Here is a 15323-nt window from a genome sequence, read left to right on the forward strand (position 1 = left end):
GGGAATGAGGCCTTCGGGCTGAAAAGGGTTCCCCACCCTGCTCTAAAGGCTTGGCATGTGCCGAGGGCTCACACATTTCCTTCTTCATTTCCAGATGTCCTCTAACCTTAAACTCTCTTCAGCAGTTGCTCACATGAAGAGTGAAAGCAGGTACAAAGGGGGTGCAGGGCTGTGCTTTTAGCCCTACCCCCACTGTTACAGTGCTCTGCCTGGCTCATGCTGGCTGCTCGAGTTCAACTGTAACCTGCATGAAGGCTGAGTTATTTAGAACCCTGGAAGATCAGGATTCTGTGCAATGCAAGAGAGCCTCCACAAGGAAAATAAATAAGTGGCTCTTCCCTGCAGAAGTTACAGCAGAACTCATGGGCAGCTGGCACAAGCAGTGTGGCACTGGGGACAGGTATAAAAGTGTGGCCTCACAGCCACTTTGTATTTACTTTCCCTCTTCACATGCGACAAAAGGCAGCTATTTCTATGATACGCAAGTTGGGCAAACTGAGGTTAACACTACCCATAGTACACCCAATATAGACATCACAGTCAAATAGGTTTTGAGGAAATCTGGTAACTCAGGAGGTAATGGTAAATTCCCAATCTTTACAACCATGAGCCACAAAATTCAGCAGAGGAGGAGCTGGGTAATCAAAAGATTGTTTTACTCATGATGCATATGATAATATACCACTCATTTCTGTCTAGCTTCTGATACTTACTGAAAACAAAATAAAATCTCTCAATGCCTCCAAAAAGTGCCAGTGTGATGTTGTCAGATCATTTGACTAGTACCTGAGACACCAAGGCTCCAATTCTCATTTAGCCATAACATCCACTTGGTGACTTTAGGCCTAGTCTCAGCCTAACCACTTCAGAGCTGTTACCAGGTACCCTCTTGCAAAACATCTTACTACCATTCTTGTATAAGGAGTATGTTGAGCAATATTCCTGTGAAAATGAAATCTGCCACTAGCAAGTAGACATGCAAATATCTAAGCAGAAAGGCCTCTTTAAAAAAGCTGAATATCTTAATAAGATCAGTAGGAAATAATACTTACAGTACTGTGGAATACAACACTGTGACCTTTTCCTAAACTTTCTATGTGAGCAGAAAGGTTGAAGCAGATGGCTCGATGTCGTATAGCATCCAGAGTTTGTGCATCAAAGAAGTCATGTGGTCTTGCTAAAAAAGAGAGAAAAAAGTCCTCAAAACTAATGCAAGAGTATGTTACTAAAATATTCAAGCTACGCTGGTCTTATTCTAGCGGGAAGCAAGTTTTCTCAGTTAAAAATCAATCTGGATCAGATTTATAACAACTTCCTAAACTAGTTTAAATATTTTCCTTCGATACATTCTGTTTTAGGGTGGCCAGGCATCTTATAGGTGTAATCCTGTATTAACACCTCTTATCCCTAAATTTAATTTGTCCAAACTTAACTTATCCAATGCTATCCAGATAAAGGATGCTTATAAATTGAAGAAAAGCAGTCTCCCTTAGGTAGCAGTTAGGTAGCCTTTGGAGAGGTGCAATTTCTTCAGGATAGAACAGTCACCTAAAGGCCTCTACCTTTGCTATATACAGACTCTTTCAGAAGACTACAGAAAAACAAACCCATATCAGAACTGCTTCAACTATACTGCCTCAAAAGATAAATGACTGAATAATCAGGCCAAGGGCTTCTGTTCATATGCAAGTCTTACTTGCAGGGTATTGTATAAATTTCTATATTAAAATGAACCAATATGATGACTGACATTTTAAATTATAAACTTAAAAAGCATTAAAGCAAAGCAGACAAACATCACTATATTTTCCCCTTTTTAGGTAAAAGTGGATGTGGGGGAAATTCCTTAATTGTTTATACTTGGTGGAGTTCTATTAGCATCAACTTATCGGCTCCAGCTCTTAAAGGAGAGAAAAAGTTACTGACTAACAGCAAGGCCACTGTAATTTTCATAATACATCAGCTTAAAATGACCAAAAATATAAATTCCATACATATCCCAGATTTCACATAATGCAAATAAAAATATAGCAAAAGAGGTTTATCAATCATAACATTCTGATTTACATAACATTGTCTAACATTGTCTTATTTTTGTTGGGCAAACTTCGCAGCAGGTCTATAGTGTTGTAAGAAGAAGGTAAACAAACCAACAGATTTACCAAAGAAAATTATAGTTGCTTGAACAGAATTTCCCCCTAGGTTTCATATAATTTACAAAGCAGGTTACTGTGAACCAAATCTTCAACATCATGCGATGCATATGCGCACACATAAGAGCAAAATGTACATGTGCCAGTTATCTTCATAAAAAAACCAGTCTTAAACTTACAGTTTTAGCTGAGGAAGTATCAACATCCTTCTAGGCCTGCAAAATCATTAGTTGGCAGTCTACAAGAATCAGTATAACTTGCTTTCATTTTGTACTAGCCAGAAGTTATTATGGGACATAGATTTATGTTCCACAGACTAACAGAAAGCTTCTGAGCAATGCTGTGAAATAAGATCTTGACGATCTTTAAATATATGTAACTCAGAAGCTAACCATTTTAAATAGTAATAGTATGTTAGTTTAAAGTGAATTTTAGGTAAGTTCTTATATGTATATCATGCTAACGGCCAGAACATTTCATTTAAGATGTATAAAAATTAGATTTCCATCACTAACAAGAGTAATGGGTTTGCAGAAAGACACAGTAACAGCATCAGATCATGGTCCTCTACAATGGTTGAACTGATCTCCAGTCTCTGAATTGCAAAATTAGTATGTGGAAACAGTTTTGCATAAGTCCCAATAGAAATAAAAGGTAAGGTAACAAATGAGGTACTCTCCAAGAATATGAAGAACCTTTTTAACGATGCAGCTTCTGCCTACAATAGCTTTCATTCACATTGTACTAGTTTGCTTAAAACTCTAGAAATTGAAAATATTCTAAAGAGAATAAAAACTGCAGAGGACTATTTCAGCGCTATTCAGCTGCTATCAAGATTCTATTTGAACAGACTGTGCAAATGTCTTAAGTTCAATTAAAACAGTTCTCCAAATCATGGTCTGGGAGATCAGAAACTAAGATCACACACTTCTCTCCTCTTCTGCCACCCCTCTTCTACTCCAGTGTTGCTTCCCTTTTAGTTTTGCTCTGACCCTAGTATTCTGTGACATTTAAACTGACAAACTATGATTAGAGCCTACCATTCAAACAACAATGGAAAAACATAGTTCAAGCTGTAGTTTCCACTTCTTGTTCGGAGGGAGGACAAGCTCATTTTAGAATTTTGGACATTACAATTATGCTCAGTGCTAACCTGCAAAATGAAAGTGAAGCCAACTATGTGAAGGGGGGGACAAGTATGAGAGCTTGTGCCTCTGAACTTAGTATTGAGGATAGAAATAAGACTGAGCAAACACACTTAAACTTTCAGAGAAGCAAATATCCATGTGACTGCTTATGTAATTGGGTTATGAAGGTATCTACAGCAAGAAAAAGAAGAAAATACATTTGATTCATCTTTATACAGCAGGTCTTTCACAATACAAGCTAACATATTAATATATTTATTGACTCATTTACTGCAAGAGTAAGGGAAACAACAATGTAGAACTGGGGAATCAAGTTTCTGAAGTCTAGATGCTGCTAATGTAAATATTGAAAACTAATTCGAATCCTTCTACCTGAGACAATCTTGTGTTTTTTAAAGTAGCTTTAAAACCTTATTCATCACCTTGTTAATTAACAAGCTACAGCTTACTTAACAAGCTGCTCTCATATTTTGAGACTTACACCAACAACCATAAAATTGGGAAGCTGGTTACCATGCTGCACAAGAAAGCCAAAACAGGTACATTAATCAGAACTATAGTAACAAAGTTTACTTCCAGTTTGTTTGATACAGAATACTTAAAATTAATAAGTTCTGCAGTAACATGAACCTCTACAAATGTATTTTCTGTATTAAACAACTTCCATTTGAGCAAATTAACTACAGTGGGTTGGATCAGTATTAGCAAAATTTAAACAGAAATACTGGCAATATACTTCAAAGAAGTACAGAACTATGCTTCACTAGATTTGTAAACCTACAATTTTAAATCCTGGTACAAGTGTTTGACTTAACATATAGACTCAACATAAGGACTTTCAACAAGTGTAATGCAAAAAGCAATAATGGGGGGGGAAGGTTTGCTTTCAGTATCCTCCAAATCTGGGCTGCAATCAAAAGCCACTTGAGCTGTGGTCATCCTCTTGGGTGCACTATGGGGTTCCATCATCTCCCTTGAGGCACAGAACAAGTTGTGCAGTTCTTTGGATGCTAGTGTTGATCTTAAAGTATGTAGATTCCCTTCACTGGCAAAGGCAGTAATTTAAAATGTGAGCAAACAATAAGAAAATCGTTCAGGGGTTTCCTCTGATGTTTGCTAGCTTTTTCTGGACAAATACCGTACAGGAGAAAATGGAACATTTAACAGAATGGTGCAGCCAATTGTGCATCCAATTCAACTGTTAAAAGTGGACAGCATACACGCTTTAGTTTTTTGAAGGAGGCTTCATTTAATAGTTTGATGGTGCTTGACAACTTTCAGTCAAATGCATGAACTCACCTCAAATACTGACATATATTTTGATTAGGTTAATATTAGGGATAGGAAAACCGTATCTGTGGCATAAATCTACCACGGCCAAGCCAGCCCATAGCGGACAGTTTGTCCAGAGATCATGGCTTTATCTGCGCTGTATTTGTTCTTTATGATCTATTTGCAATTCCCAAACAAGGCAGCACTTTAGTTGGATCTTGACATATACTTCACTAATCTCGTTCATAAATAATGGATTGAAATTCATTCTGAAATGCTTTTTTACGTTCTTATAGCTTCAACCACTGCATAATCGGAATTTGATGTATACACAACTGTGGGCAGGACTAGCAGAATCAAAAATCTGGGCCCAAAGAATTGTAACATGACAGTTGAAGTTCTTACTCAATTCTCATGTTCCATTGCTTTAGCTTTCCCCAATCTAGTGCCCTCTAGAAGTTTTGGAGTACAATACTAATCAACCAAAGCCAATGCAGCTATGTTTCACAGGAGCTAATGAGAGCTGTAGTTCAAAATGTCTAGAGGGCACCAGGTTGGAGAAGGTTGAAATGAGCGCACATAGGAAGAAGAGCCACACCAATGTTTAATTTGTAAAAAAGTTTCATTAATTGTTTTATTTTGGGAACTAATTTAATGTTGAAATTCTTAGCAAACAAGAGAGTCCGTAATAATATTTATTCAAGTTTAGATTATTTTTTTCAAGGAAGATCAATCAAACAAGAGGGGATGGAGCTGATTGGAAGGTGTGTTTGGCTGGAGTGTGTTCACCTGGTGCTCCTGATTAAAGCCATTTCATCCCCCTCCCTTTCCAGGTAACATATGGCTTGTGCCTTGGCGTGAGAACACAAGAGTTCTGGTTTTGCCGCTCTCAGCAGAAGACAAACAGCCTGTGGGAGACAGGAACAACAGCTGGAGCATGAGATGCAGCGGCAGACAGAAGGCCCGATTATCAGAAAGGGGGCTGACACCTAGTTAACATCTTTAAGCCGGACTTCAGGTGGTGGGAGTGGAGGAATTTGCAACACTAGCCCTCCTCACCTCCTCTTGAGCTTTACCGGCCCCAACATCTCATGGCAGCAAGAACTGCCAGAGAGGCTCTGAACTTTCCACTTCCACCCATAGAGCTGTAAAGAGTTTATGAAGCTTATTACAGAACTTTAGAAGTTGCATGTGCTTACGTAAAGAGCGCCTCCGTTTGTTCTTTAACTTTCTTCTTTTGTTCATTCCAGCTTTAGAAGGAGATTCTTCTTTAGCTTTTGGCTGACTGGTAACCTTTGAAGAGTTCTGCTGACTGAAGTGTGTTGGCACATGACGAGCCAGCCCACTCTGAGATGCAAAACTTGCATTGCACCCTCCAACGACACACTAAGGAAAACAAAATCAGAAACTTTCAATTAAGATGTCACTATGCCAAAAGAAGGGATGCAAAGAATCTACTCATTCATTTTTACTTTGTTCAGCTGCTCTTTTCATAAAGGAGTAACAAATTCAATCAACATGTTGACAAGTGTTACTTTCAAAAAGGAGAATACCAATGCCAAATTTTCTCATCCCCAGTTGTTCCTAAGGCGGAACTGTGTGCCTAACATGAAATGAAAGCTGACTTCCAAATGCTAGAGCACTCAATCCATTCCAATTATACTATGTGAACATACATCTTGTTCTTAATTTTAAAAAGCTGAAATCAAGTCACTTGTGACAGTTTTTTTTTGCATGCTTCACAACAATGACTATTCCTATGCATAATCTACATCACTTAACACTTGTTCTCCTGACTAAGCAAGTGCCTTTGTAGAGGGGAAATAGCTATTATAGTCTTTTCAAAAATTATTATTTATGTTGCTGTCAATTTAAGAGTCCTTTTACACATTGCCAAGAGTACAGTGGATTAGGTACTTATGTTCCAAGCTCGTCATGGGTGCAACTTCCAAACATGTGTGACAAAACTGCAGACAATAACAAAGAGCAGCATATGAGCAAGCACAATACTCCAGGCAAAATAAAAAGGTTTTATTGGTTATTGTTGCTGTTCAAGGATGTTGAGGGCTATGACATCACAAGGCCATGTAAATATATACTCCTGATTTTGCTTATGTTTATTTGTTAACATGTGTCCTTATTTGGTAAGTAGAGAGGGGAGAGTAAAATGGAATGTTAAGGAGTGAGTGTTTGGCATGAATGTTTCTGAGTGGGCACTGGATTCTCTGGTTAGGAGGAAGTGTTGAGTGAGGGTTTCTGTTTAAAAATATACGGGAGGTTTTGTCAGAGAGTCAGTTGGTTTTATTCTGGACCTTGGATAGTTAGGTAGATTAAGAATTGGGGTAGAGGGTGGAGGTTGATCAGGGTAGGATTAAGATTTAGCTAGTGTTGCATAGTGTTATATTGTGTCAAAGCTTATATCTATCTGTAAAGTTTAAAATGATCATCTGAAAATAATAAAGTATCATATATTTTTTTATTCTATACTCACGCCTAGGCTTGGTACTGCATACCACAAGTAAGTATCAGTTGGAGATGGTGAATAAACCAACGGTACTGGCTCTATTGCATTCCACAGTGTCTCTTGGCAAATACTACAAAGGTGTTTCATTCTGAAAGTGGTGGCAGCATTATACCGCAAGGGTATTCCTTGAAGGAAAGGTTTGCCTCACATGATGATGATGATGGACTGCCTTCAAGTCGATTCCGACTTATGGTGACCCTATGAATAGGGTTTTCATGGTAAGCGGTATTCAGAAGGAGTTTACCATTGCCTTCCTCTGAGGCTGAGAGGCAGTGACTGGCCCAAGGTCACCCAGCTTCATGGCTGTGTGGGGATTCGAACCCTGGTCTCCCAGGTCGTAGTCCAACACCTTAACCACTACACCACACTGGCTCTCCTACAACCTAGCAATAACTATATCCAGGATCACCCAGAGATGAGGGTGGAATATTGTTGAGTGCCCAGGGTGTGAGTGAAAATATTACACACAAAGGTTGGGAAGTGTTGAATTGCCTCTGTACATGTGTAAAGGGTAGATATTACTGTGTGCAGAGGCAGACATCCCCCTCATCTGCTGCAGGAAGGCAGGAATAGGTGGGTGAGGACATCAAAAGGGCCTGTTGTCCTCATATAGCATCAAGCTGCTAGAGAATAGTCAACAGATACATACTCTAATCAAAAGCTGCTACATGTATCCTTACTACTCCCTGGAGATTTTTCAGTCAGATTTGTTTATTTATTAATTGCTCATTCTCTCCAACACTGAAATGTTTTCTTTGGATAGACGCAGATACTTCGTAACCCTCCTTATCAAGATGCCATTTTCTCTGGCTGAGTTCCAAAGGAGTCAACAAAAACAGTGTTAGGTGAACCTCCAATTCTAGTATTCTATTTAAAGGTTTAAAAAAGGATCTGTTCCCCATAACCTGTTCATGATGTTATATAGTTTAACATCTCATACACAAGCTAAGATCATTTAACTTGAGCAGAGAACCCCAATAATGGATGGTGAGAGGCACACACAGGCTGTGCAAATAAGGCAACTGCTATTTCCCTACCAGTTTAAAAATCATTTCATATGGAAAGCTAAATTAAGGCTAAAAGATTAGCTAAGCTGCATTTCCTTATAGCCTAGCTACAGATTTAGTCAACAGCAGCAGAATTTTGCTCCTTCAAAACACAGTATTATGCAAATTCAAATTTTCAGGGCCAAAGCTAACAAAAAGCCACATCAGGCGGGCTAGCAGCTGATTTAAACAATCTCTTGGCTTAATAAACAGAGATATAAACAAAGCTTCTGGGTCTGCACACAGCTGTTTCAATCTTCCCTTTGTGGTGGGAGCCAACTATCCAGGAACTCTTCCATCAGGTACATTTTACATCTTTTTTTGTAAAAAAAATCTCAAAGAGGTTCACAACATAAAAATGCGTATTAAAACTATTCCAAGAAAGTACAAATACCAGAAAGGTCACGAACAGTTTTCCCCATTTCATCTGAACCAGCAAACTATAGTTAACTGTTTCAAGTCAAGCCAAACTATTAAAGCTAGCTTCAAATCATGGCTTCATATCCAAGCTCGTTCCAAACCCATTATGCATAGTTTCTCAGTTCAAACTAAACAAGAAGGTACACTTAATGTGAAAGAAAGAGCAAAGGAGCTGTGTGTCCAGCCAAAAGGCTTATGCATATCAAGCCAAGATGTGATCATCCAAACATGGTGGCCATGTGAAATTGACCGTAGAGGAAGTTCACAGTTCTAGACTTGGCTTTTACAAAGCTCGCATTTTAAGTTATGCACAGTCAAACACTAACAGAGCAATCTCAAATACAGGAAGCCAGAGGAAATACAGGAAGCCAGTGTTAAGTCACTCTTATTCCAAACTGCTACTGCCAGCTGAGCTGGCCTAAGAGAATAGACTGACTTACAGCACCCTTTTTGCCAGGTCACATTGAAACAGGTTTTAATTCTCTCCTTGCCCTGTCTTGCCCCTTTTTTGGTGACTGAAGTTGATGTAAGTTCCACCAACTTAAATTCTGGCAGCTCAACCCTGATTGAGCGAGCATAGCCCTGACTCAGCCAGGAAGAGGGAGTCATGTCGACTCAGCTGGGACAGCCCACGATCTACTTATTCCAAACCTGCTCATCCCAGTGCCTCTTGAGTTTGGATTGCACTGTCAGACACTTAAGTTGTGAAAGCCTGAATATTTAGGGTAACAATTTTTTTTAAATGTAGACTTAGTCTAAATCCTCAAATGAGAACTAGATTGAACCTGAAAGTGGGTCCAACTTCTGTTCTGGCTGTAGCAGCTGAGTCATTTGGTCAGACTGAATGAACCTAGAACTGCAAAATCTGATCATGAGTCAACTAGCGTGTCTAGATAGGCTGAGATATGGTGGTTGCATGTGGTTATGATGCCCATCATCATGAAGCACATTGACACCTACGATACTGGGAAATGTCATGAGGTAAGAAGCTGAAGTCCAAGGGTAACGCCTTCTGAAGTGTGTCCTTTTCCACACTCAGGGCTAGTTGCACAGGCACAATTGCTCTCAATGCATGGTATTATTATTATTTGTTAGGCAATAGGGAACTTTTCAGAGGAAACTGAGACTGTAGAAAAGATACTGGCTCCATTTGAACCAAAACTGAACCAAAATAGAAGCAGATTACTAACACCAAAAATATTTTAAAAGGTTTTACAGCAACTTTCAAACTGACAGAAGAATCATGTTCAGAATATCACGGGCAAGGGGAATAATCTGTAAATTGAATGCCCTCAAACCGAGATCAGAAGTTAATGAGGGCAAAGAGACAAGGGAGAGGCAATCACATTTAATCCAATTAGGATGGTTAGGAATTATCCACTGCGTTCTTGAAGGTATTGTACCTTAAAAGGTTTGTCACCGCTGTGCGTCAGCATATGCCGCTGCAACCAACTTTGACTTGTTGATGGTGTGTTATAGACTTTGCAGCCTTTCCATAAGCAGACAAATACCTAGTAAAAGAAAACACAGCCATTAAGGTAGGAGAAATGTTCACCTATTGCATATTTTTAATATCCAAGGCCCAGCAGACTCTCTCAGTTCAACTAATAAAACTACAAAGGGAAGTTTGAAATCATTTTCTTTAATGGTTTCCAACTGTTGTAATTCAATTTTGGCATCACAAAACAAGGGAAATATCTGTTGGGAAAGAACATGCTTTTTTTTTTTTTAATTACTTTTAGTAATGAAAACAGAAAATGGGCATGAAATGTCAGAGCACCTCCAGCAGGTTATAAAATCTTACTTCAAGTTTAAGGATTGCTGGTAAATTTCAGTTTTAAGGACTGAACCATCACAATCCAAGGATTTGATCCAGAAGACAGCGTCACCAGCTTTTTGAAAAGTAAAGTACAAACAGTGGAATCGAAGACTGCACAAATAGTCTTCCACCTGTGCAAGGGGACTTCACCTTCCTTTCTTCCCTCCTCTGCAGCCATCTGTGACCTTGCCCCTCCCAACACCCTCAGAGCAGATTTTGAGGACACCCAGAGGGCTGCATGGGGCAGAAGAGGAAAACCCTCCCACTGTGTAAGCTACACCTATTCCACTTATGCATAGACAGCAGCATATACAACTCAAAATCCTTTATGAAAGTCTTCTGAGGAAGCTTGGTAAGTTGAGTTCACAAAAACATATGCTGTAATAAGTCATTAGTCTTTAAGGTGCCACAGGATTGATTGCTTTGCTGTGACAGACGAACACATCTAACCACCTGGCTCAATTATGATAAAGGATGGATTTAATGTTTTAAAAAAGGAAATAAAAATAATGTAAAATTCACAGTGGAAAAACAAACAGCAGAATCCTACAGGTTCATCATTTGAATGAGCAAATAACTGTGATGGTTCAACTTACAGAATCTAATTCATGGTCAAACAATTATATGAAAAATCACTAGCACTAGGGGCCACTTAAAAAGGGTTAAATAAATCAGGGGTGGCGAATCTTTTTGGGCCAAGGATGTCAACCCTCCAGGGCCACATGTAAAAGTTGATGTGCGCCCCTTCTTTCTAAAGTACAGATTTTGGGGGTATTGTGGGGGCACAAAAGCCTTTTAGCATCACAGAATCACATCAGGGCATTTGTAAGGGAGGTCAGTAAAATATTTCAAATAATTAAACAATGTAGAAAATACAATGGGGGGGGCACATGTAGTCCATAGGTTAGCCACTCCTAAAATAAATGGAGCCATGCACTGCTTGTGAAATTGCTTGGACACTGTTAAAATCCTGAGTTATTTAGGTAATTTATATATCCTGCACCACATCCAGAGATCTCTAGTTGGGTAACAGTAAAACTCCATTAAATCACGTAACTCATTAAAACACTTAACACAATAAAAAATAGAGAATACAATTAAAACTATCTCAAATGGAAAGGGTGCTATAATCCAAAGGCTTGAGCGAACAGCTACTGTAGGTTTTTGCCTGGCATCTAAAAGCTAGTAGTGTCTGCACCAGCCAAACTCAAAAGGAAGGGAGTTCTAAAGCCCAGATGCCACCAGAGAAGACGCAACCTTGCAACTCAGCCAATCTGCCATTTCTAATGGGGGGAAATATTGAGGAGCACTCACTACCACCACTCATTTTAAGTCTCGGGCAGTTACATATATGAAACGGCTCTCCCTCAAGTATTTGGGTCTCATCCAGGGCTTTGCACATCATTTATAAAACTTTAAACTCACCCCAGAAACCTATTGGCAGTCAGTGAAGATCATTGAGAACTGGAACATGACACCCACTGGTGGCTCCACTCAAAGATGGGACCCTGCATTTTGCACTACCTGTGGCTTCTTAATCATAAGAGATAGCTCCACAGACAGCATGTTAACAGTAATCCAAATAAGTTATCAGAGCATGTATCCAGGGCTGTGGAGTCGGAGTTGTGGAGTCGGAGTTGTGGAGTCGGAGTTGGGAGCAATTTTGGGTGGAGTCAGAGTCGGTAGAAATGTACCGACTCCAACTCCTTCATAAATGGCAAATGAATATTAACTAGTATAACAAATTTACTGTAGTAAAATGGTAGCACAAGGCATTTCATCACCACCACGTGAATCCAGAGCTTGGAAAAGTTATGTTTTTAAACTACAACTCCCATCAGCCCCAGGGATTGGGATCGTGGGAGTTGTAGTTCAAAAAAGTAACTTTTCCAAGCTCTGGATTCACGTGGTGGTGATGAAATGCCTTGTGCTACCATTTTACTACAGTAAATTTGTTATTACTAGTTAATATTCATTTGCCATTTATGAAGGAGTTGGAGTCAGACAGTAGAAAAATAGAGGAGTCGGAGTCGAAGGTCTGGCGTATCAACTCCACAGCCCTGCATGTATCACTGGGGCCAAGCTATCCCTGCCCAGGAATGGATGTAGCTGGCATACCAGCCGGACATAAACAAAAGCACTCCGCACCAATGAAGAGACCTATATCCCCAGTGACTGACTGATATCTGGGAGACTGCACACACATTCCCCCACACAGAGCTACATACATTCAAGAGGCAGCTGGACAGCCATCTGTCAGGAATGCTTTGATTTGGATTCCTGCATTGAGCAGGGGGTTGTACTTGATGGCCTTATAGGCCCCTTCCAACTCTACTATTCTATGATTCTATACCTGCTCTTTCAAGTTGAGCTTAACTCCACCACGAACAAGTAATTTCCAGAGCCAGGAACTGCCAAGCTACAACATCTTAGCCTTATCAGGATTCAGCCTCAATTAGACAGATGGTTGGTTCAGCCAAGAATGGCATTTCTTATGTTCTTAAAGGCAGTCTTGAGAAAGGACTAGAGCATGGGCAGGGAACCTTTTCTTGTTTATGGGCCAGATCCTTATCTCCCCACCCCTTGGCAAACCAAACCTGACAGGTGGGTGGGGCCACCTACCTGTCACTCACCTGATATCACAGTGTCAAGACTTCAAAGTGCAGCACTGGGCTGTCTGAAAGCCCTTTGGAAGCAGCTTTGCGCCTTGCTCAAAGGGGGGAAGCATTTTTCATTCAATGGAAACCACTTCTCTCCCTGTGCTGATGCTTCCAATTACAGATTCCAGAGTTTTAAAGGAGCCACACAAAGCTACTTCCAAAAGGTTTTGCAAACTGCTCCACATGGCTCCTTTAAATTTCCAATTTCAGAGGTTTAAATGAGCTGCACAAAGCAGCTTGCAAAGCCCTCTGCAAGCAGTGCAGGGAGGGAGAAATGGAATAGAATGGCATATAACATAAACTGCTTCCCCCTCCTTAAAGCAAGCCACTCTCCTACCATCCATCAGCTGATGGGGAGTGGAGAAACGTGTAGTTTGTAAGCACAGGCAATGGGCAGGAGAAGTCTCTTCCACAGCTGAGTCCTGTCAAAAATCACAGATGCTTGCCTTGGCTGCACACACCTATTCCCAATAGGGAACAGGCATGAGCAGTGAAACGGAGCAGGATTTAACCCTCCCACTTGTTAGCAGGGGGCTAAATTGTGTTTTGACTGCAAGGAAGCCAAGGAAGAACTCCATCAGCCCCGTCCTCAAAAGTCACCTTTTCTGTGAAGCCTTTGGAACAATCTCAAGTCCCACTGCCGTACTATAACCAAGCCTAAGTAAAAGTAACTGAAATGCCCTTTCATTCTTTTACATAGATGGTGGAACCACCAACACCATGAACAGCAACAACTTGTACATCAAATCTATTCTGAAATAAATATATTCATCCATTCTGAAATAAATATATTTCAAGTTTAATTACTGTAAAAATGTATAACTTATAATGATGTCACATTCCCCAGAAAAACACATTTGGCATTTAGATTAACAGCAGCAGTTATTAACTTTCAATGTACATAGTACAGACATAATAGAAGAGCAATGAAAAAATAAACTAACCCCTCCTCGCTGGCCATCAACATGTATGGAGCGAATGTGATCTGCCAGATCTGGACTGGAGTTGAAGCATGAATGACACTGGTCCCAACAGCAGTTATAAGCAATACTTTTTGCTGATGAAGCAGTAACTCCTTGTCCATTCATCATAACTGGTGTTGAACGCCCACTGGAAATTGTGCTGTCTACATCCATTATGATACTGCTGATGCTACAAGAAGAGGGGAAGAAAGAATGAGTTAATTGTAAGTCTTAAGTTTTCAAACAAATTTATATTTCAGTGTAAGCAGCAACATCCTGAATTCCAGCATCCACTCTAAATTAACAAATCTTAATGACAGACATATACATAATGAAGCCAATGTTGGTTCTAATTCAATATAGGTCAGAACTAGTTGTCATTTCATGTAACCTTTGAACATTCAAAAAATGTATCACACAAACCTCAGTGTGAGCTTCAGTGTAATACTTTGAAGTCAAAAGAGTAGGACAATATCCAATCTAAGTAAAAAGATTCTGTGAGGGCTGTCCTTTTCTTTATTCTCTGCTTCCTGTTCTCTAATCAGTTACTAATCTATAACACAACTTGGCCTCTTAGCCCAGAGAGGCCCTCTTCTTTAGTGGTGCCACATCTTTAGAACAACCTTCCCAAGACAGATTCCCAAAGCACTCCTTTTATTACTATTTGGCCTTTAATATGGGTATGCTCCTGCTGTTCTACAAGGCTTATCTACTATAATGGCTGGCTTTTATTTTTTATTTTTATTTTATTAATTAATTGACTGATGGATTTATATCCCACCCTTCCTCCACGCAGGAGCCCAGGGCATGGATTCTATTTAGCAGGTATCTCTATATGCAACAGAATATCATTTGGCTACAATCACAAACACACTGACTAGAGAGTAAGCACTACTGACCATAATGGGGCTTACTTCCAAGTAAACACAAACAGAATTGCACTGCATGTGTCGCCTCACCCATTGTCTCCCTCTTCCTCCCTCCCCCTTTCTCCTCATGTAAGACTGTAAAACATCCAAGTACGACTTCGGTCACTGTTAATCAGAGCTGTGGAGTCGGAGTCGTGGAGTCGGAAGCAATTTTGAGTGGAATGTACAGACTCCGACTTCAAAATAAAAACTTTCACAGGAATTTAGGAATGTTTTCTTGTTCAGAAATTTTAATCAAATATATTTTATGTTCTATCAGTGTTAATTCTATGTTTTATGCTGCATGGTACCCTGCTTTATTTTAGAAACTTAAGAAATAAACAAGAAACAATATTAGAGCTACTGTATTTTTTTTCTATTAAACAAAAGAAACACACAGTTCTCCATGGG

At 39.7% G+C, this 15323-nt stretch overlaps 1 protein-coding gene across 2 annotated transcripts in view; it reads right to left on the reverse strand.

Annotated features, from left to right (window-relative positions):
- AEBP2 (AE binding protein 2) overlaps positions 1–15323 on the reverse strand; it is a 37519-nt gene that overhangs the window by 10237 nt on the left and 11959 nt on the right. For both annotated transcript variants that reach the window (XM_061638447.1, XM_061638448.1), the window contains exons 2-5: positions 13987–14194; positions 9967–10074; positions 5773–5959; positions 1053–1177 (exon numbers count right to left, since the gene is read on the reverse strand). In XM_061638447.1, coding sequence (XP_061494431.1) covers positions 1053–1177; positions 5773–5959; positions 9967–10074; positions 13987–14194 — 628 coding nt within the window. The remainder of the gene's footprint in view (positions 1–1052; positions 1178–5772; positions 5960–9966; positions 10075–13986; positions 14195–15323) is intronic.

Source organism: Rhineura floridana, chromosome 8 (assembly GCF_030035675.1).
Source record: "Rhineura floridana isolate rRhiFlo1 chromosome 8, rRhiFlo1.hap2, whole genome shotgun sequence".
NCBI lineage: Eukaryota > Metazoa > Chordata > Lepidosauria > Squamata > Rhineuridae > Rhineura > Rhineura floridana.